At 49.2% G+C, this 23,395-nt stretch overlaps 1 protein-coding gene across 2 annotated transcripts in view; it reads right to left on the bottom strand.

Moving 5' to 3' along the window:
- The window catches only part of UVRAG (UV radiation resistance associated), a 66,499-nt gene extending 45,508 nt beyond the window's left edge, over window positions 1-20,991 (bottom strand). For both annotated transcript variants that reach the window (XM_071564979.1, XM_071564988.1), the window contains exons 1-6: window positions 20,829-20,991; window positions 8,732-8,849; window positions 7,366-7,400; window positions 6,420-6,581; window positions 5,798-5,872; window positions 4,117-4,202 (exon numbers count right to left, since the gene is read on the bottom strand). In XM_071564979.1, coding sequence (XP_071421080.1) covers window positions 4,117-4,202; window positions 5,798-5,872; window positions 6,420-6,581; window positions 7,366-7,400; window positions 8,732-8,849; window positions 20,829-20,906 — 554 coding nt within the window. In that variant the 5' untranslated portion in view covers window positions 20,907-20,991. The remainder of the gene's footprint in view (window positions 1-4,116; window positions 4,203-5,797; window positions 5,873-6,419; window positions 6,582-7,365; window positions 7,401-8,731; window positions 8,850-20,828) is intronic.
- Between the last annotated feature and the right edge of the window lie 2,404 nt (window positions 20,992-23,395).

The following is a 23,395-nucleotide window of genomic DNA, read 5'->3' as shown; positions in this document are numbered from 1 at the left end:
GAAGATGCAATAAATTCAGGTTGAGTGGGTTACAGACTCCACCCAAAAAGGGAAACAGCTGCTCTCCACTTCTTCCAGTCACAGGCCACACAAGTGAGAAGGTGCTTGTGACAACAGCACAGGGGCCTCACCCACTGGAGGGAGGAGGAGGAACAACAGCCAATATTCAGGTGACTCATGCCTGGAACCTGCAACTGCTGCACTTTTCCTGGAAGCCATTCCCAAATTCAGTGGAGTTCACTAAACCAAGTTTACCTCCAAGAGAAGCAGAATCCTGCAGCTGAAGTAGGCAGGGGACAGCTCCCAGCTGACAGGGATGGTGAAACACCCACCGAGTGTTCTGCAGCTCCTCAGACATTGGTGCATTCCCTGCCCAGCCCTGGAGTGTCCAAAGCCAGGCTGGACAGGGCTTGGAGCAGCCTGGGATAGTGGATGGTGTCCCTGCCCATGGCACAAAAGTGTCTTTAAAAGGCCCTCCCAACCCAAACTAGCCTATGATTCTATGACATGCTCGGTTTTACACATTTCTAACAGAGCCAGGAAAATGAGCAGACCAGACAGCTCTTCATAAGTTTCTTCCCTAAGATAAGCAGAGCTAGACAAAAGCAGATTTTATAAAGTGTCCCCGTGTTTTAGCCTTGTCACTTGAAGGTGGTTTTATGAACATCAACGTTTCAGACCACAGACAGATGATATCTACATTTGTATTCTTAAATAATGTCTCTTCAGTGGTAAGACACACACTCTGCCTTAAATGAACAGTTGGCAAACCCTGAAGCAAAGCCTGTCACTTGACCCAGACCCTGTCCCATGGCAGATTAACAGCTGGGACTATGATTTAATCCAATTCAGGCAGGTTAGTTACCAGCAATGTTACAGCAGCTGCCTGGGGCTGGTCTTCTGCCCATCCCAGCACTCAAACTGCACCAATATCAGATGCTGCTGTTGAAAGTCTCTATTTTTAAAACCAAAATACAACCAAAATGTTTTCAGTCTGGACCAGCTGGCTGGCTGAATACCCCAACCATGTCCTGCCACCTGCTGAAGGGATGGTTCAACCACAGAGATTCTCTGACTGCAGAGATAAAACTCCAGGAAGTCAAACTACCAAGTGGCAGATACTCACAAGCTCTTGGAGCATTGTCTCCAGGCAGAACTGGGGAGGATTTCAGGCACTCCCACACTTGCACAGGCCAACTGCTCTCTAAGTATCACAACACCCAAAAAAGCTGCTGCACAACATACTATATTCATTTTTGTATTTGAAGCAAAATTTTACTACACAGGGTTTTAAGTCCTTCTTTAGTGACATCCTCCCAACATCACTTAATACTGAAAGGTCTATTTTTCAAAGCTTAAAGAAAAGAAAGGCTAGAAAACCAAGAGAATACTAAATATAAACCTATTCCCATTAGTGCTGCAAACGTGCTGAGAACTTGATTATGGAGACACATCCAGAACATGAGCTCAGATGAATTTGGCCCTTCCTGAGGGCTGTGTGAAAGGGGAAACATGTTACTGTATAACCCATTACCACCAGCAACATAATATTTAGAAAGTCTTTAAGTGACCTCTCTTCAGCAAACCTGACAAGGGACAAACCCCTCAAAATTTGAGCTTTCCAGCTGGGGTGGTGAACTTTTTTTAGTGAGCCCTTTTAAATGGCTGGAAGAATATCAGTCCCTTCCACGTGGCTCAAACAGCTTATTAGCAACTCTCGGTGCTCTGAGGATCCTGTCCCTGCCCACCACAAGGTTGCTGGGCTGCAGAGGGGCTGAGAACTTCCCTGGGTAAAGCTGAGCTGCCTACTTCAACTTTTCCTCCTGCTTAATTAACTTGTAAATCCCTGTAATTCAGCATCTGAGCACACAGGCACCACTTCCATCCAACACACAAAGAAAGTTCTACTGTTCACACACTGTCATTCCTAATTAACTTTTTAAAATCAACATAATTTGAGCTGGGCACGTGCTTTCCATTAAGGGCTATTCACAAGTTTTAGCTATTCAGTTCTGAGGAAAACAATGACATCATTCCTTCCCCTCCAGCAGTTGTGATCCAGAGCTCAGCCACACAGGTTCTCACCGTGCAGGTTGTGAGGAGAGCTGCTCCCTCCATCCTTTGGCTCTGAGTGCCAGCACGGTGTCCCCACAGCACTTGGGATGCAGACCCAACCACCCCCAGGACCTGCTGCCTTCTGCAGGGGCTCCAATAAAGCTGCACACTCACATGCACTGGAAGAACATCAGGAAAGCACAGGTGGTGAATGTGTCCTCAGACAAACATCTCAGCCCCAGAACCAATTCAGAATGTGAGATTTCCATGGCCAGCTGCAAACCCTGGCAGTGCAGACACCTCCCTATCCCTGCACAGCCAGGGCACAGAGGGCAGCACACAGCAAGGCATCTCCTCCCACAGCACAGGAAAGCCAGTGAATCCCAACTCCAGTTATGCCCCTCTCTCTCTCCTGTTCTGAGGGGAACACACCCTTACAAACTACCTCTGCAAAGGGTCCATGGACTGGTTATTGCAGCTTGCACTCCTGGAGGGGGTGGCAAACCAGATTGCTTAGCAGGGGAAAAGGACAGCTGGCAAAAAGAGACTGGAGACTAAATACCATCTCCTTTCTTTCATATCTAGCTCAAAGGTAAGCAGCAGGCCAGAACACATACCTGTAAGAACGCAGAGTTAACATGAAAGGGAATGAAAAGAATTCTGAGCTACACAGAGGACTCTGCCTCAGTTCCTGAAGAACTTTCCTAGGAAGGAGCCAGACAACAAAAATAGCACCAAGGTATGGTCACAAATCACAGCTCTAACTTCTGCTGGGCCTGGACAATGCAATGTGAACCCCCTGACAGGGTGTGTGGAATCCACTGAGATATGATCAGCAGCAGGCCTGGAAAACACTGCTCCTTTCAGGACAAAGCAACAGGAAAGGATGTCCTGGCTCAGGGGCAGGCTCAGCAGTGCTCCAGAGGGCCAAGGGCAGGGCCAGCTGGTACAACAGGGAGTGTTTCTTCTGGAGTGTGTTCATACCATATGGAAGTGCAGGAAAAACGTGACAAACACAAGAATAAAGCAATCAGGGGGAGCTGCACCTGCTATTTAACAAAGTCTTGGTAGCACCAGAGTTCTCTTCTAATGAACTGTGCCAGAACGTAACCAGAACTTCCTGACACCCCCCTGGTTGTTTCCCACTGAAAGCACAGAAACACACACCTAGAAAGCAGCCCTCAGTTTAAATATGCTTTACAGAACCAAGAAACAGCACATTTACATTTTAAGAGAGCTTATAAAATAAAGACTTCTGAATAAGCGGCCTCGAGTTAACTTTTCCTACCACTTTCTTCAGACAGGCAACACTGACACCTACTGCCAACACTGTGGAATGGATTCATCCTGGATTAAAAAAAGTCAAATGCATTTTTCCAAGGACTTCTGAAAGCACATTAAACATTTCTCTTTCGAGGTTTCCCTTACAGCACATCTACTGCTGATACTGCAGAACCTGTCCTGTACAATTCCTTTTACACAGAGATTCCTCAAAACCAACATACTCACCAGGGTGGACCTCAATTGTATTTCTCCACAACTAACATTCTTCAACTATTAAAGCAGATCTGAACAAGGACATCTTGCTTATGTTTTTATTAAGAGTCCATGTTTTTCACCACCAGAGACATCTAAGTAACCACCCAAAATTAAAAAGCCACTGCAGCCTTTCTTATGCTACACAAGTGCTGGAGTAACTGGGGCCTGACTCTGTTCTCATTTATTTAAACAAATTTTAATGTTGTGGAGGAGAAGAGAGCAGGGGCTTTCCACAGAAGCTTTCCAACACAGAAGCTCCATGAGTGTGACATTCCCAAGGCATGTTGAGCCCCAGTCAGCCCTTGTTCAGAGCACTCAGACATCCTCAGGGCAGAAGTGCAGTGACCACCACAGCACTAAGGACAGCACGGCCCATGTCCTGCCACCAGCAGGGCACTGGCCTGACCCCAGATCTGCTTCACACACCACACCAGAGTGTGCTTTTTGTATTTGGGAAGGCTCCTTCCATGCACAAATTAAAGAAGTTGTAGTAGTTACACAGAATAACACCAAAACCTTTACCTAAGCAAAGAGAAGACATCGTAAGAGTTACGAACACAGCTCTGATCCACCTGGAGGAGACTGTTCTTCAGGGTTCCTGAGTGATCCTAGAGGCAAAGAAAGAACTGCAATTTAAGAACCAAACAATTTTCCATCTTGACCAAAAGCATGCACTTGTGGTTGAGTAAGTGATCCTGCATTTCATGTACCTTAAATGTCTAGATACAGTTTTACGTAGGGTAGGTGAAACAACTCAAGGTGGCAATAGTAACACTTACCTATAAAGGTGTGAAAGACCTATCAGTTTACCTGTGTTCTACACACAGAGGGTGCTTTCCTGAACTTCATAACCCACAACTGTCTGCACTTTAGCACAGGAACACTGAAGGAATCAGCTCACAGTGCTGCCACTCCAGCCCCACACATGCCAGAGACAGTGGCACGTTTGAAAGATCAAAGCAGTCTCAGCTCTGAGTGCCATGAACAAGTCTGTGGATTTACAAACTAAAGGTCATTCTGCAGAGCCCCAAGTGCCCGTTTTGCACAAGGGGACCAGAACAGTCACAGCCCAAGAGCACCTCCTCAGGCTGCAGAGTCAGACAGGGAGCTCTGCCAGATCAGGCACAGCCACACACGCTCCAGATCAGGCAAAGCCACAAACTCGGAACTGCTCCTGCACATGATCAGGTGAATCCTAAGCAGGTCAAAGCACCAGGCAGCCCTCTCAGAAAGTGTGTGCCCTGCAGGGAAAAGGCCTTTATTTCAGTGCATGAGCAGCCCCAGCTGTGCCAGGGCTCAGCCAGCTTTCCAGCACTGTTGCAGGTGCACTGAGCCCACACAGTCCCTGCCCACGGATCCTTCCTGCCCCAACAGGCCGTTCTGGTTCCATACAGGAGGTGTTGAAATGCAGGTGCATCTCAGCATCTCCTCCCATAACTGTGTTAACCACAGGCCACACACCAAAAACATGGTCACACCTAAATAATGACTTGTAACAATCAAGTGCCAGGATGTAACTGATAAAAAATAATTTAAAAATAATATGGATATGCTGTGTGTCAAGGCGGCCTTTTCCCTCCAGCCACAGACTCCCTGTACAAACTGTCCATACCACAGCACTGCCTCCAGCAATCTGGGATTAAAATGAACCTGTCAGATGCACTATTGACTACAGGCAAGTTTAAACTCTTCCATCACAATGAGGCAATAATCAGTGGCAGTATTGGCTGGAGAGGCACAAATACTACAGTGGGTCCGGTGGAAAACAGAACTTGGGCTGAAACAGTTGCAACACAGAGCAAAGAAATGGCTGCCCATGAAGGAGCTACAAAGTCTGGGTTTTAGACCAATAACCAAAACTTAATGTGTTTTTATATTTATCATGAGACTTAACAGTCACATCACTTCCAATATGTCCTATTTTTGAATTAAATGTCTGCCTCAAAGAATACAGTTCAAGTTTATTTTCTGTAACCAGAGGGGTTTTGGACTTAAAATGCCGCATGAAGTCTTTTCAAAACAACCCAGACATCCACACAACTGAGGCAAGATAATACTTATCTGTCATGTCAAAGAAGTATTTTTCCTCCAAATGAAGCATTTTAATGCTCTGAGCATCCAAGTGTGAAAAACGAAGCTCACAAGTTGAGTTTCAGCTTGTCACCAGTCCCAACAAGCCAGAACAAACACAAGATACCCTCACCTTCTGTTCAAATGAAGCTCCATAGTAACCATCATGGAGACCAAAAATAATCTCATTGGGGTTTCTTGCATGAATCTGTGAGAGGAGAAGGAAACAAATCAGTTCACAGCCAGACCACTGCACCTTCACACAGCAAAAAGCACAGATTGCTGCAATACTCCAAAGCAGTTTGTCATCACCTGGAATTCTGGAAGCAAAAAAACCTCAGGGAAAGATGAATTTAACCACGGAAAAGTGTTTGGGTCACAGCTTTAGCAGCAGCCACTGAGTGTTCAGCCACTCTGCCTTGAAATCACAATCACTGACCAGAGCATCTCTCCTATTTCCAGGTGACTGAAATAACTAAGAGACCTGGAAACCAGTCAGAGGAAAGGCTGCAGAGGAATCAGCTTGCACAAGACAGGGCAGGGGGTTGGACTGGGATGGGTTTTAAGGCCTCTTCCAACCCAAGCCCCTCTAGGATTCCAGGATTTAAAGCTCTGAGGCAAACTACCATGAACATCTGCAATCAAACTTTAATATTCAACCTTCAAACACATTCATTTCCTTTCTTAGCATTCTACATGTGAATTCATCCAGATGTTTTGCTTCCTGAAGTTGAGAAAAACTGTTTGCATGTTACCTGCTGGCCCAAGTACTTTAACCCGTCAAGGTTGACTTTCCATTCAATCAGAAGCTGGAAGTGCTCCTTCTTGCCTCCCCAGATCCTCACAACAAAACAAGAGACAGAGGTATCAAGTCGATCAGGCATTAATCCAAAGTCCAGACTCCTCCACGTTGGATTCTACATATTCAAGAATGGACAAAGACAATTTAAACAAGCTGAACGTAGCCCAAAAACTGACAATTCAGAAAGTAGCAAAGTCCACTCTAAGATTTAAAAAATCTTAAGACTGAGAACAGCAGCCCTTCTCTGCTGCTTCCTGAGTGTTCTCTGGAGGGAATGCCTGGTTAAAAGCTCCATCAGAAGCAGAGTGGGCTCTGCCTCCTTCCGTTACAACACACTGAAGAATTTACTCCAGAATTTACTCATTCAGTTCAGCCAAATCAGGAAATTTCAAAGTGGAAGTAACATTCCTTTGCAAGTTATAATTCAGCTTCTGGAAACCAGGGTATGGCTTAGACTGCAAAAGTTAAATGCTGATCTAGTAATGAAGTTTACAGAATTTATTGACATATTTGTTCACATTCTTCTCAGTTGTAATAAACTGTTCAGTTCCAGCCTCTACGGACCTAAACTGGAAAATTTAGACAATCTAAGATGTTTACAAGCTTCAGTTTCTTACAGCCATTGGCCCTTCAATGAATACACAGGTTTATATACCCAGGTACATGTTCCTTACTGTTCTCCTACACCACACACAGATGGTCAAAGAAATCAGCAGTTCTACTACTCCCTATTCCAACCTCATGAAAAGCACCTGAAAAGGAGGAGAACAACATGATGTTTCTAGAACTGAAGAGTGGAAAGACACATGAAACAATTACAGGATTCAGCAGAGAAATCAATATGCTGCACTAAATACACAATTTTTAAAAGAAAGGTTTTCCACATTTAAATAACTTACCAGAGAATTCTTGATCACCTCACTCTTATAAAATTCTAAAGAAAAATAAGCAAAGAAACACCTTTAGATTAGCTCAAACACCGACACAAATGTTAGTACTTGAAACAGAAAAAGCTAAAATAAGTAACACTCATGAAAGACAAATGCTGGTGGGTCCAGTCTATTAGTAACAGATTCAGGACAAAGACTTGGAAATACAGTCATGCTTTTGACTAAAATTACTCCTTTACACTTAATCATTTCAAGCATTATTTAAATTTAGCATTTCATCTTCATACCCATGATAATTCCCAAGGTATTGGTTTCCGGGGAAGGAACGTGCCCCAGTCCTTAACAACATTTGGAGGACAGTTACAAAGGTTTGTCAGACACCTCTCCCTGGGACAGGCAGCTCAGGTACAATAATTGCAGAGCTTTCCTGGAGAAAAGGTGATCTGTTCCAGAGGCCTGGAGAGGGAGCAGCTGAGTTACCTGGCACAGGTGCCAACAACCCTGTATTGAAAGGGGAATGAGCAACCTTGGCCCCCCCAGTCTAAGGGAGGGCCTAAACCCTTCAGGTAGGCAGCCCTAGAGGCTGGAATGCAGATTTTGTGCAATATCCCAGCCCACTGGAGCCAAGGATAAAGATTCCATGGAGTGCAGAACAGGCCCTACAAACAGTTACTGGCCACAGGCCAACCAACCACAAGCCCAGGGAGCAAGATCCAATTCTGTGTTCTCATCCTCCTGAAACAGCAGCCTTGGGGAAGAAATGAGGTTCAGCTACGCCAGCTGAAAATAAAAACTAGGAGAAAACAAGAATTCACCTCCAACTATTATTGATCATATCAAAAGGAGCATCAAAACATATTTCTAACAACATCTCTACACAATGCAGAACCACAGATTGCAGCAGAGAGCAAAGCATGGAGGAGATGCCAGATGTGGCACTCACACAGCCCCTGGGATGCCCCGAGCCATGGGCTCACAGTGCCACTTCTGGAGAACTGGGACAGTAACCAGTGCTGGTGTATGCTCTGGAAAATAACTGGTGTGCACAAGGGGAACACCCTCCCCACCAAAAGGCAACTGAGGCTCCAAAACGTTTGATTTTCCTGTGCCCTTGGAAGTTCCCAATTCCTTAATTATCAGTGGGGGCAGAGCAGTGACAAAGTCAGGTTGATTGAAGAGACCGCCAGACCTGGCACTGAGAGCTCCCACTGGGAGCTTTGGGGAAGGTGAGGAAACCAGAGAGCTCCTCTGCACTGTTAGTAAAGGGGATGTAACCAATGGCAGCAGGCTGGCAAGGCCAGAAGAAAGGCAGAGAATGCCCATGATAAGAACTGCAGGCTTGCCTGGTAGGAGGGCTGGCGGCAGCCTGGCCTACCTTTGTATATCCTGGTGGTGTCACAGGGGTGCAGAGTGAAGTAGGTGTCGAGGAGGCGGAAGCCGTTCCTGCTGACGATGTTGCGCGCCGCGATGCTCCGCAGGTGCCGCAGCCGGCGCTGGGGGGACACACAGTCAGGGAGCGGCAAAGGGAACCCCTTCACCTCTGTCTCAGAGCAGGCTGTGACTCCCCAAGGGCTGCTGCCACAACAAACCCCACCAGACACAGCTGGGCAGTGCAGACAGCGAGGACTCAGCAAGCAGTGAGCACCTCTGAGCTCAGATAAGCAACGCTGAGAGACAAGACGAGCATTTCTCACGTGGGTCCTTTGCATCATCTTTGTTCCACATGTCCAAACCACCCCAGCTATTCCAGCAGGCCCAAATATGCGCCACTCTCAGCACCAAGAACAGCAGCAGCAGCACCAAGATGTTGCCCATCCTGCTGGAAACACTGCCCAGCCACTTCCAACAAGCATTGGTGGACAAAGAGCTCCAACGCAAACCACCACCTGACCCAGAGCCGTAAGGAACCGGCTGAACAAAGGCTCCTGATTTCACAGGAATCCTGGAAACCACTCTAACAACCTCAGATAGAAGTCAGACACATCAAAAAGACACACTAAGATTCTGGGGGAAAAGTAAGGGCACAGTGAAATTTGAGATGTCTGTCAGGTACCACTTGCTTGGATGAGTGAGTCTTTTCTCTTGGATTGAATACACTAAAATATAACACTAAAGACTTTAGTTTAAGTGATTTCATCCAACTTCAACATTAAGTTCCTCTGCTGCAATACTGTACCTTGAATGAAAACAATCAGATTGAATCAACATCTCTCCCTCCAAGAGCCAAACAGCTTCAATAGCTGTGGCTTCAGAGCACAGCACACCCTGAGCCTTGGACAAATGTTTCACATTATTAACTTCTTGTTACATGTAACTGTAGTTAACAAAGCGGTTCTGTGGGACTGCCACTCTTCAATCAGTGCTCAGCTGTGGCTCCTACTTTAACAGCCTCCCAGGACTGCAGCACTCAGCAAAGTGCCCCTTCAGACACAGAAGGTTCTCACCAAACCCTTCAGCGCCACATTTTCCACACCAATCTCTCACCCCACCAGTCTCTCACCCACCAACCACAGGGATGTCAGCAAACGGCCCCACATCCTTTCTGCATCACCACAAACCACCTACAAGCCTCAAACAACTTGTTTAGTGCATCCTTTTACCTCACAGTTCATCTTACACACCACTTTTTTTTTCTTCTTATTCACTTGTAAATCTGAATCCACCTGAAAAGTGGGTTGACCAAAAGCAGATTTTAAATCTTCTGAAACCAAAAGACAACTTTCCTATTTGCAGTTTGTCCTAAAAGGCTTTTAACAAGAGTTGAAAGACCATAATCTGTTCTGGAATCACAGTATGACACTTTATATCATTCAGTATCATTAATTAGATTTCCTTCCTATAAATATATGAGGAATATCACATTCCTGTTCAGATGACAGACTAAAAGTCCCTGATGGATTCATTCCTGCAAAGTCCACTTGTGAGTTAGGCTAAAACCAGCCTGAGATAGGATGCCCAGGCACCTCTGGTATACACAGGAACTACGAAATTAAAAACCAACACCCAACAAACAAAAAACCCTCCTAACCTGCTTAACTGTGGGACTACATGGTCTTAATTTCTTAGAAACTGGTATCAAGAATGTGACCAAGAAGATTAAGCCTCACTTTAAAAAAGCCTCACGGACCTTGAACAGCATTTCCCATCCAAGCTGGGCAGTTTCTGTGGCTGTTCTGATGAGCAACTGAAAGAGTCCTTAGGAAAAGGCTCTGAACATGCCCTGCACTCCCTGTATGATGATTCAAGCATTGCATGTGCCATCTCTCCTTTCATTAACTCCAGCAGTGTACAAATCAATCCACATGCACATTCCACCCTTCGTTATTGGTATGATTTGTTTGAAATCCCTTACAGCCAAAGGCAGGCAACTTTCTCCAGATCTCTTTGGGACTGCACACTAATCGTGTGCCTGCTTTAAGTGGTGTTACACTGGCCAGACCTCAGGCAAAGCCAAAGGTTTCTCATCATTCACCACATCCAACCAGGTTTAAAAATGCTGCCAAGTGTCCTGCAGCTCTGGACAAGAGTGAGGCCCTTATCTCCATGGCTTGTGTCTTCTTTGCAGCCCTCAAGGTCTGGAGTTCATCCTAAAGTCTCATCTCTCCCAAACCAGCAGGAACAGGACCACTGACTCTGGGGCTGTGAGACCCAGCACAGCTCAGGACTCAGCCTGTTCCAGGGAATGCCTGGGAATCTCCAGCTTGGGCAGCACTCTCCTCCTTGTCCGCAGCTCCTCTGCTCCTCCTCTGTGCCACTGCCTGTCCGTTCAGCCTGGGAACAAACTCCCACTTACAGAGAGTTTCACCAGTCACAGGCTCCAGTGGGAGCTCTCGATGGCAGAGGGACTTGGATCCTGAAAATAAACCCTCCAGCTCACCCACTACATTGTCACAGATACTACAGTGCATTACTCAGATCTCCTCAGAACTCTCCAGAGGCAGCAGCATTAATTAACCTCTCCTGACAACAGCTAATTAGCTTTAGCCAGGAGACCATCAGCTACAAAGACATATCCAAAAGACAATTTAAATGGGCTCTGGAATTCCTCATCAAGGGTTTGCAGCTGCTATGGAACAGTAAGTAGTATTTTGAGGGAATTTGTAAACCTCTGTTAGGTGCTACCCCCTATGAATCTCACATCATTTTTTGCTGGAGATGTTGGCACAGGCCAAACAAAACCCCTACTGTGCTGTAGCTCAGCCATGACTGGCATGAACCAAACTCTGCTGGCCCCTCCGTGCTGCATCACCCTCTACACTGAGCAAAGTGGCTGCAAATAACCCAGCCCTTTCATTTCCTTCCTTCAGGTGAAGTGCTAAAGGTGGTCACTTCTCACTGCAGACAAGTTTCAGCTGTTTTGCTCCTTCTATAAAGGTATCAAATCTTCATCCAGAGGAAGGTCTCCCCCAGGACAAAATGCTCAGCAGCCAGAACAGCCATTCCAAAAAGCCCAGCTTAAAAATCAAAATACAAGTGCTAAAAACCACTCCAAGTGCTTTGGCAGCCTCGCGAGTCACAGAACTTCAAAAGGCCAGTGTGTTTGCAAGCTGATAGTGCAACATCTGCTTTCATCAGAAAAAATAAGCAAAATATGCAGATGAATAAAGAGAATTTCCACTGCTGTCTCCTCCAGCAGTTGACAGTCTACCAGCAACGCAGGACTGAAGATCCAGACACTACACCAGGCACCCACATGAGACACACCACTGCAAAGGAAGTTCTTTTTCTGGAGAGCACTGATTTAGGAAAGCTCTGACAAGCAGAACCGACACCATTAAAAGGGAGTTTAAGTTTCCCCCAGCTCTGAGCTCAGCACACACAGCCTGAACTGGCCTGTCTGGATCAGAGCTCAGCACAGCAGGTCTGACAGCCCCTCCTGGGGGGCTTGTGACACGAGTTACTGTGATTACAGTTGTCCCAGTCCTTTGCAATTCCCCAGAGAGTTAATGGAGCAGTGAAATTACACAGTAGGCCTGGTTATCATGTGCTTTAATTGCCAGACTGAGCTGCACTCCAGTAAAAGCAACTGCTGTGTAGCAACTCTGCACTGACACACATGAAAGAAATTAGTGCTCCCTTCTACCCTGGAGATAAACCACTAAAAACAAGGAGAGGAGATCCACTAATTTTCCCTTGGAAGTCCCGAGCTTGTATTTAAAACCACTGCTGGAGGTGAAGGTACCCAGGCTGTAAGCAGCCAGCCATCCCAAGGACACCCAGAGATATGCCCAGGAAAACTTCAGGAGAGGTGAAGAGCAGGTTCCACCCCTGATGCCTGCAGAGCCAGGGAAGCAGCCCCTGGAATTCCAGTGTAGCCAGACTGTCCCTGCTCCTCTCAAAACCCAGGGGGATTTTTTCTCACTCAAGAAAAGCTCTCAGTTTCCATCATCCTGAAGAACCATTTCCAGTTGTGTAATGTATCCAGAGTTCCCATTCAGGGACTTTCTGGGAACCCCTCCAGATTTGCCACGGGCCATAAACAAGTCAGACTGCCACAGAATAAAGTATTTTGATCATCAGCCTTGTTAATACTTTGCTTTTTCATCAGATGATCCCAGAACTCTACCAAGTCTTCAGTCCAAAATACCACCTAAATGCCTCAAACAGCACCTTCAGCCTCCTGCCCCTGCTCCCATCCCACACCACGTGCTTGGTGCAGTCTCAGGGTGAGGGTCAAAGAACTGGCCCAGGCACAGCTGCCAAACCCAGAAGTCAGTTCAACACCTGGCCGAGCTCCTGCAGTGCAGCTCCCCGCACTGCACAGATGTGCCCACCACAGGCAGCACAGAGCAAACTCACACTGCACATCCTTAATGGCTTAAACTGCTCCAGACACCACCCTTTGCTTCCCTCCAGCCTGAGAAACTGAAGTGACAGAGCCACTCACTGCCTTTTTGTCCAATCATCTGAAATCATTAACAAAAGTCCCTGCAGGGATGGGAGGGAGGTAAGACGAGATAATAAGTCAGACAAGGGAGAGAAGTGCACAGCTGTTAACATAAGGTCTGGACTGTTCATGGAGCCACAAGGAGAACAGGACTACCTCAAGCATCCAAGGAATTTCATAATTATTTGTTCAGGGTCACATAATGAGTAGCAAGAAAAAGCACGGAGAGTTCTGTCTCCTCTTCCATCTTAACCACTTTATTATTCTTTCACAAGAATCTGATGACCCTGGGAAAAAAATAATAATGTCACATATCCCAGCTGGATGGGAACCCAGGCCAGCAGCCCTTCTCTCTCTCCTGTATCACCCACCACTCTCACTGGCTCTGGCTCCAGGTGCCACTGGTGAAGCTCAGGCCATGAACAGGGCAGCACCAAAGCCTGCTCTGATCACACAGAGCCCATCATGCCACCAGCAGCTGGGATGATCTCATGGCTCATGCTGGGGAGGTCTGTCCCCTCTGCCCCACATCTGCCTCCCCCCCGCTCCCCTGCTCTGCCCCTTCAGCTCTGCCCCTGCAGCAAAGCTGGGCAGGAATTCCTGCTCCCAGCAGCCACTGGGACATGTTCAGTCTGAGGTTTCAGAGCATCCTGTGAACTTCAGCCCTGCAGTTCAGCTCCTTCCAGGAAGGACCATCCAGGGTGGGTCAGGCTGACAGCCCTGCCAGGTGTTGGAACAGGCTGACAGAGGGTCCTGCACCCACGGCCAAGAGCAGGCACAGACATTCTGTTCAACAGTCACAGTTTGGAAGAACTCAGTAAACAGCAAAGCACTTTCCAGACTGGAGCTTAAATTCAATTGGCCAGAAAGGAAATTATGTGGCTGGATTGGAAAAAATCTTCCCCACCCACCTTCTCATTCCTCATGACTTTTCACACAACCCATGTAAAAGCATCACAGGTTCAAGAGGCTGTTTCTAATTCCAAAAGGAGTGTGGGGAGGAAAGAATAAAAACCCACAAATTTCCTTTTGCCTGAAGTGTAAATACAAAGGCAAAACCACAGTAAAAAGGCTGGGAAAACTCCTTGTAGAAGCAAAGTTCAAATGTACATAAATTACTTAAAAAGCCCAAATTTGCCAAAAGCAAATCAGCACTCAGGGCTCTCCCAGAGAGAGGCCTGATGAGCTGAAAAGCAACCACTGTGTCTCCAGAAGATGTGTTGGACAGAACCTTCAACACTGGCCACAATTCCAGCACCAACTCCTCAGCCTGCAGTGGAGCACCCTCCCTACCAGACAGTTTTTCTCACACACCCCAGGACAGAGTTCATCTCTGGACACCATCTCTGCTCTCACTCAGACTGTTGTCCTCCTCCTGATTCTGCCAAGGGAGAATATTCCATAAGTTCTTTTCAGAACAGAATCAGTCCTGATCTCTGCAGAAGATGACACACAGTGTTTTTACCTGACGTTCCTGTGAGTTCCCAGTTTGATTCCTTGCTTTGTAACCCAGAGTAACTCTGGAAGAATCCAAGGAAAATCCTTCCAACTATTTTGGCATTAGAGCAGGAGGCAAAGATTAGTGAGCAGCACAAACATTACTATGGCAAACCCAGTGGTGCTGAACTGCCCAGCCCTGAGCCTGCACTGCCAGCCATGTGGGAGGCTGAATATTTGTCAGCATTAACTCACATTGGAACACAGGGCTCTGTGTGCTCTGTGCTCTCAGCAGGCAGGTTGGGGTGGGGGTTTTCTTGTCTTAAAAGGCACAGAAGCTCTAGCTCTAAAATAAAAAAAAAAAATCAAAAGTTAGCCCACATGAGCCTTATTTCTGACCACAGCTCTGCTCCTCACCTCGCTGTGATGCCTTCCCTCTTCTCGGGTTCTCACCAACCACTCCAACTGCTCAGGTGTGTTGGTGCTTAAAACCACAGGAAGGACAGGAAAATGTCTGTACTCCAACTTACATACTTGCCAGGAGGATTTATAAGGTTTGTAATGCAAGAGTTTTCCACAGTTCAGAGTCAAGAGACTCACCTGTGATTTCAGATCTACTTCAGAAGCAAAGCAGAAGTGTTTGACAGGCAATTTTGTGAGACAGCCCAGAAGGAACTTTTTGAATTCTATTGTAATGTCCTTCCAGCACACACTCGGAGACAGCAAGGCCCTCACAGCTACACAGACACAATCAGTGTGATTTTGTAAATTAGAATTAGAGCTAAAGAAGCCAGTGAAATTAAGCTGGTGAGAAAAACAGGTGAGTTCAATGAATCACTTGTGGTTCTCCCTGTGAATGCACCTCCTTCACCCCTCAATCTCCTCATGCCAAGTGAAGACATTCAACAGCCATTCAGGAACTCATTTCCCTTTTTAAAATCCAGCTACTTTCTGGCAAGAGCCTTTAGAAGGCTGTGCCTTCCATGAACCAGCTCTGCAGCCAACACCAGAGCAGAGGTGCAGCACAGGAACAACTGCACATCATCACACACAGGAAAACTGCACTGTTTGTAGAGCTCAAACCCAGCGAGACAACCACGACCCAAACTGATGCTCAGTGTGCACACACCTCACTGGCTTTCTGCATCCTCATCCTTATTTCCACATCCAAGATCTGTGCCCATCTCTGCAGAGAGACTAAAAAAGCCTGTTGTTTAAAACATGAGGCAGGGGCAGGTACAGAAGGCAGAGCATTCTGCCTCAGGATACAAACAGCACAGCTGGTAAGTATGACACGACAAGACTCCAGAGAGCATTAACACAAATGTTGTGGTAGCAGGAAGGGTCCAAAAGCACAACCACGAGCCCACGCAGGGACTTGGGCAGCAGAAGTTCTTTGCTGTGCATTGTTTCAGCAGCTGTGTTTGGTTCTGGGCAGTACAACATAAGGGTGACAGCCCCAGGGGCTGGCAAACACCACAGCTCCAGGAGCAGGAACTGTCAGCACACCCTAAAAAACTGCTCCAGACTGGGGTAAGAAAACGCTGCACGCTCTGCCTGCTGGCCAGACAAAGCTCCTCTGGGTGGGTGTTCATGTAGGATACAAATAACAGGGATCTAGACAGTCTTGCCATCTCTAACCCAGACCTTCAAGAAGCACCAATACCATCTCTCCTTACTGACTTTTCTCTGAGTTTGTCTGAGTGTTCACTCAAATGAAAGACCAGAACTCCAACTGCTCCTCTGACAGCGTGGGAGCTGGCCATGGGGCAGAAAAGAACATCAGGGCACAAGTCCCACCTCATAAACAACCCTGCAGCAGTTCAGAGAAGTCCTTAAGCCTCTTAACAGCACCCTGGGCAAGGGAGCATTAGTCCATCTTAGCTGTGGGAATGACCGGGGAGTACCAGTTGAGCAATGGAAAACCAGAGGATGCTCAGAAGGAAGGACACAAAAAGTACACAGGGATTTATGAAACCCAGAACATCAACAAAATCAAAGCAATGGCACCACTGACCTTACAGCAGCACTTGATTTTAAGGATGCACCAGGTTGCACCAGCAAATAACACATGCTGATTAATAACCTAAAGCATGTTAATGTTTATCATGTTGCTGGATGACAAACCAAGGGCAAACCAGTAAGTCTCTGCTCAAAAACGAGGCTTTAGTCTTCAGTTAGCAAGACCTTTTCTTCACTTGATTAAGAACATTCCCTGATGCCCCACAAATCTCCCAAGTAAAGCATCCAGGCTGATTTAGCACAGCTTTGGGACAGAACAGTCTCTAACTCAGCAGAGCTCAGAGGTCTGCACACACACCTGTGTCCCTCGGGGAAAACTGGCAGCACAGGCAGGTGGCAAAGTCCAGCTCCAGGGGAAGGAACAGCCAGCCTTTGGGGCTGCAGCTTCACAGAACTTCAGCCACTATTTCCTTCTAATTTCTCTGGAACAAACACTGAACAATCACACAGCTGGGTAAGAGCACTCCTGCTGTGCTGTCTCACTGGAGCAGCACTGCCCTCCCACTCGGTGTTTACAGACAGTGTGTCACAGAGAAGTGAAAGCAATATTCAAATACAACACTTTCCATCCGCCATTCCGACCTCCCCTCTCACCAGGAAAGGGGAAGTAAAAGATTTATGAGTCAGTCTTTGTTTTCATATTACTCAGGGCAGTATATAACTAGAGTTATGGAAAACTGTTTTAAAAAAGATACTGTTTTAGTTGAGACACTCCCTCATGTGCAGCCCCAGCCCCACAGTGATTCTCTCACTCCTCCCACTCACCAGACCCCTCAAACACATTTGCCAGCACACTCTGAATTCCCCCTTTGGGCCACGTACCCAAAATGCTCTGCATGAGTGGTGTGCACCTTTAAAGGAAGAGACCACCAAGTGACAGCCTTGTTCTAACTCACACATGCTCTTCTCATGCTGCTTTACCTCTGCTCACTTGGATCACCTCAGGTATCTGAACTTACACCCACAGGGCTGACCACACTGGATTGTCACTTCCAGCTGCTGAAAAAAATGGGTTTGTTTATTAATGGCATCCAGAAGTATCTGCCACCCAGAACTTTTTCTTTTATCCCTGGGAAGCTCTTGCCAGAGTACTGTCAACACCTAAAACCACCTTTTGCTTTAAAGTTCCCTTCACCCCCAACTTCCCTCCCTCTGCACCCTGGGATACTCAGGGCAGCACTGCAAGGTTCTGGAGCACGTACAATGTATATTAAGCTCATGTAATTCAGAGCACCCCAAAAGCTCAGACACTGTTCAAGGCTTAGTACAGACCATTTCTTTAAATGGTACTCAATGGAATGATTTCTTCTACAACAACTTTCAGAGAATGGGCAGAATCTTCACTTCAGCTGTCAGTGAGATATTCAGACCTTGTTATCAGCTTCCCATTTCTTCATGGGAAGGATCATGGAATAAGAGCTTGGAGCCAAAAAGGACAATCACAGCCTCTGAGGAGGGTGTGTGAACTGAAGGCACAGGAACTGCTGGGCTCCCTGGGCTGAGCCCACCCACAGCAGGGCACCCCTGCCCTCCCTGCCAGCACCAGGGTCACGGCGCTCCCTGTCAGCCCCTGCCCTCCCTCCCAGCACACCCCCTGCCCCAGGGGCACGGCCCTCCCTCCCAGCCCATGCCAGCCCCTGTGTCTGCAGCCCAACCCACGTGCTGTGGTGCCCCCAGACAGCCACACGTGCCTGCTCTGGCCAGCAGCTCCCACCAGATCATTTGACTGCAGCATGACTGGCTCCCCATGCTCAGGCTGCATTCCTGTCCAACCCCTTCCATGCAGGATATGGGACTCTGAGAGCTTTGGCTTCCCCAACCCTCCCACTGCCTTGAACTTCTTATAATGACAGGATTGCAGCCAGAAATCCCCAAGTTATCATGGCACTCCTGCTTTCTGGCAACCGGGAAGAGATATTCCTAAGGACTCTCTGCTTCTGAAGCGTAATTATTTATCAGTTTCAGTTCTGTCAGGCTCACTCCTCCAGCAAAAGGAATGACATTCTGGCACAATTACCAAGGGATCCAAATGGGAATTTTATGCTTAACTTGATGCATTTCTTTACAGCACCTTAAAAACGCATAATCCAACAGCTAAAGGCACTCTTCAGCCTGGTTGTCCTGCCACCAACAAACAAGTTAAAGAGGAGGACAGTCCTCCTGCCACTTGAGTCAAACTGTTTTGGACATGACTTTTCACTCCTGCACAAGTGTCACCAGCAGGAGTTTTGTTTTCTGATCAGTGTGGATGTAACTGCACTAACTAAACCCAGACCAACACATTCAGCACTTCAGCCCAGCTCAAAGTGTCACTTCAGTCACTGCAGGCACTCACCTTGAGTTCCCAGCACAGAGTTTGGTCTCTGGAGATTTACAGCCATGACTCAGACCATCCTGCTCTCATCTCAGAGGCACAAACCCAGCACTGGGTGTTCTACACAAACTGCCTACTGACACACATCCCAGAGCTGATTTCTGTGCTGGCAGGGAGCAAACAATCCCTTTGCCTTACGAAGCACCACGTGGCTCAGCTCAGCCAGATTTTGGCACTACAGAGATGGCACAGCCAACTGGGAATGATTTTTCCATCCTTTTTTATGGTTCTGCAGTAAAACAACTCCAGTGTGCTGAGCCCTCTCAGGGTATGTTGCACTTCAGTAACAACCGTTTGAGCTCAGATCCCGCAGGAAAGAGGATGCCTCGTTATCAGGGTGTTATCAGCAGTTTGGGAGCCTGTGTTTGACCGCAGGCACAGACACAGCACACAGGCCCCCAGCACTTGGGCCTGGTGCTTGCAGAGCACACAGCACGACAGTACCTGGGCCTCTGTCACAGGCCTGCACCTGCTACAATGAACATCCAGGCACCCTGGATGGCTCCAACCAAACACTTACTCAACTTGAACATTCTCTAATTGCTGCCTCAGTCTCTGCTCCCACAGACTCCCACTAAAGTTTCTGCTCCTGGGAGAAAAAGCCTGTGTTTTGGGCCCACTTTCACACAGGAATCCCAATGACTAATAATTCAGGCTTCTCCCTGCAGCGTTCACTTGGTCCTTGCACAAGCCTGAGAAAGGACAAAACCAAGAATTCAGCAGGGAGAAGGCCACAGTGGACCCCCTGGAGGAACCACAGCTTCCTGTAAGTTCCTGCAGAGCAGTGCTCGTGTTTATGTTCATTAACACAGAACAGGCCCACATTTCAGGATAAATACCTGCTTTCAAATCAGGGTCAGATGGCCAAGAGCCACCTCCATCCCCTCCCTTTGCCCCAAGAGGATGTCTGGTCAAACATGTTCATCCAGGGGCAGCTACAGCTCCACTCCAAGCTGCCACCAACTGATTTTACTCCAAGAACTCTTTATATTCCCACCTGGGCACACGTAGCTCAAGTAGCTCAGATTGTGTGTCTATCACGTACGAGTCAGTGAACCCAAACATCAAGTGCAGACTCACATCTCACAGTATTTCTGAGGCAAAGCAAGGCTTGGTTAATTATCCCCCCACACCGCTCCTGCTGCAGCTCCTGCACAGCAACAGCTGCCAGTGCCTGCCGAGGGGAAAGGGCCCCGCCTGGGGCTGAGGGGCACTGCCAAAGCCTCGGGCAGGGCTGTGTCCCCCCTGCTCCCGGTGCCGTCCCGGACCAACCCCTGGGACACTGGCCAGGAACCCGGAGCCAGCTCCCAGCAAACACCGAGCCGGGCCGAGGAAGGATGTGCTGGGCCCGGAGCACTTCAGCAGGACCCACGGCGTGTCTGACCCACCCGGGACACCGAGCGGGGGCACCCCGATCATCCCAGGACCCTCCTATTCACCCCAGCACTCCCTACACACCAGAAAGCACCCCTATTCATCCCAGGACACGCCACAGCTCAGAGAGCACCTTTAATCACTCCAGGACACCCCTATTCACCCAGGGAGCAGCCCCTTCACCCCAGGAGACCCCACAGCTCAGGGAGCATCCCCGGCATACCCCAATTCACCCCGGGACACCCCGCAGCTCAGGGAGCACCCCGGGACACTCCAATTCACCCCAAGACACTCCACGCTCAGGGACACCCCGCAGCTCAGGGAGCATCCCGTGCACGGCAGGGCAGCCCCGAGGGCGGCCCGCGGGCGCGGCCGTACCTGCTGCGAGGGCAGCTCGACGTGCAGGGCGCGGGCGGAGGGCCCGGGCGGCAGCGCGGCGGGGCCGGCCGCGCTCATGTCGACGGCGGGGCCGGTCCCGCAGGGGTTAATGGCGGCGGCGGCGCCGGCCCGGCCGCGGCTCCGGAGCCATATTACCGCAGTGCCGAGGGGCGGGCCCCGCGCCGCCGCCCGCGCCGCCATTGGCCGCTGTGCTACGGGGGCGGGGCCGCGGCCGCCAATCCGGGATGTGAATGGCTAAGGGTGACATCAATCAACGCCCCGCGCCGCCGGGCCTGTCAAACCGCCGGAACGGGCGCGGGCGCCGATTGGAGCGCCCGCTTCCGGAAGGCGGGACCGTGGGTCGAAGAGCTGACGGTGATTGGAGAAGAGGGTTTGATTGACAGCGCGACCCCCGTCACGTGTGCGGAGCTGTTGTCATCACGTGATGCGGCGGAAATGCTTGGGCGGGTGAGCGGGGGGGGGGGGGGACGGTCACCATGGCAACGGGGGGGCCGGGCCTACACCCCGTGTGTGTGTCTGTGTGTGTCTGTGTGTCTGTGTCTGTGTCTGTGTGTGTGTGTCTGTGTCTGTATGTGTGTGTCTGTGTGTCTGTGTGTGTGTGTCTATGTCTGTGTGTGTCTGTGTCTGTATGTGTGTGTCTGTGTCTGTGTCTGTGTGCCTGTGTCTGTGTCTTTGTGTGTGTGTGTGTGTGACATCAACGTTGTATGTGTGACATCGTCTCTGTGTGTGTGACACCCTGCTGTGTTTGTGCCCTCCCTGCTGTGTGCATTTCCCGAACTGGGCAGGGATTACGCCGCGTTACCACTTGGCTTTGCCCCAAAATCCCAGAATTTGGGGGTTTGTTCCCCTGTAGCTGCGGGCAGGCTCCACACGAGGGCAGCACCCGCGCCTGTTCCCAGCGCATTCCCGGTGCCTTTGGCAGGAGCGCAGCCCGGGCTGGAATAATCCACTCCCTCCCTGCTGTGTGCCCTCTCGGGCTGGGCAGGGATTGCTCGGCGTTACCACTTGGCATTGCCCCCAAATTCCGGGATTTTGGGGTCCCCTGTAGTTGCGGGCAGAATCCACACGAGGGCAGCACCTGTTCCTGTTCCCAGCGCATTCCCGGTGCTTTTGGCAGGAGCTGGAATAACCTCCTCCCTCCCTGCTGTGTTTGTGTCCTCTCTGCTGTGCCCTCCCTGCTCTGTGCCCTCCCGGGCTGGGCAGGGATTGCTCGGCATTGCCCCCAAATCCCAGGATTTTGGAGTTTCCCTGTAGTTGCGGGCAGACTCCACACGAGGGCAGCACCCGCGCCTGTTCCCAGCACATTCCGGCTGCCTTTGGCAGGAGCGCAGCCCGGCTGGAATAATCCCCTCTCTCCCTGCTCTTGAGGATGCATCGCAGGCTGGAGCTGGGCTGTGATATCAGACTCGGGGACAAAGCTCTGCCAGAGCCACCCTCTCCCAGTTCGTGCCCAGGGAGGCTTCCTGGAGCAACTCACAACCAGCTCAAGGGGGTCTGGGCAGAGCATCCATGGCTTTCCCTGCCCTGCGTTTCCAGGGGAGTTCCTGGAAAGTCAAGTGAATGTCTGCAGCAGCAAATTGACACTCAAACCAATCCTACAGGGAAAGGCAGCAACACACCAGGTTTATCCTCCCCAGCAGGAGACTCCCAAACTCCCCCGGCCAAGCCTGAAAAGGGCAGAGAGTAAGTCTGGCTTTCACCTTGAAGAGGAGCAGTGCCAGGCTGGAAGGTCAGCCAGCCCTGATGGGCACTGCCCCGGCTCACATGCCAGCCCAGACACAACAGCCCCAGCCATCCCTCTTCCCAAAAAAGCCGCTGGGAACTTCTCAGCAGTGGGGGTTATTTCTGGAGCACTCTGCACCTCCAGTGCTGGAACGCTGGGGGCTCTGACAACAATAATCTGAGACTGGTTTGGGGTGGAAGGGACCTTGAATCACACCCAGTGCCACCCTCTTCATGGGCAAGGACATCTTCCCCTATTCCAGGTTGCTCCAAGCCCTGCCCAGGCTGGCCTTGGACACTTCCAGGGATGGGGCAACCACAGCTTCTCTGGGCACCCTGTGCCAGGGCCTGCCCACCCTCCCAGCCAGGAATTCCTTCCCAATATCCCATCTAAATCTCTCTCCCAGTCTAAAACCATTGCCCTTTGTCCCTCTCACTATCCACCCACGTTAAAAAGTCACTCTTTTCCAAAAGCCCTCAGTAAGTGCTGACAGGGGTGGAAGGATTTCCTCAGCAGGGACCAGGGATGCAATTCCAGGCACCAACAAACCCCAAGTAATCTGCTGCCAGAAGCAGAAGTGCATGAGCTCTGCATCTACTCAGTACAGGAGGTGCAGAGATGGAGGCTGCCTTAGCTCCTTGTACACTCACAGGCAAAACCCCACCCTGAAACCACAAACATTTGCTTAAACTGTGCTGGGTGTCCCATGCAGGGACAGGGCAGATGGCACAATGGAACCAGAGAACACTCAAAGATGGAAAAAACCTCTGAGACCAGCCCAACCATTACCCTCACTCTGCCAGGTCCACCACTACACCATAGC

This window comes from Pithys albifrons, chromosome 1 (assembly GCF_047495875.1).
Source record: "Pithys albifrons albifrons isolate INPA30051 chromosome 1, PitAlb_v1, whole genome shotgun sequence".
Lineage (NCBI taxonomy): Eukaryota > Metazoa > Chordata > Aves > Passeriformes > Thamnophilidae > Pithys > Pithys albifrons.
The sequence above is the reverse complement of the archived record's forward strand: the minus strand, read 5'-3'. Positions and strand labels throughout refer to the sequence as shown.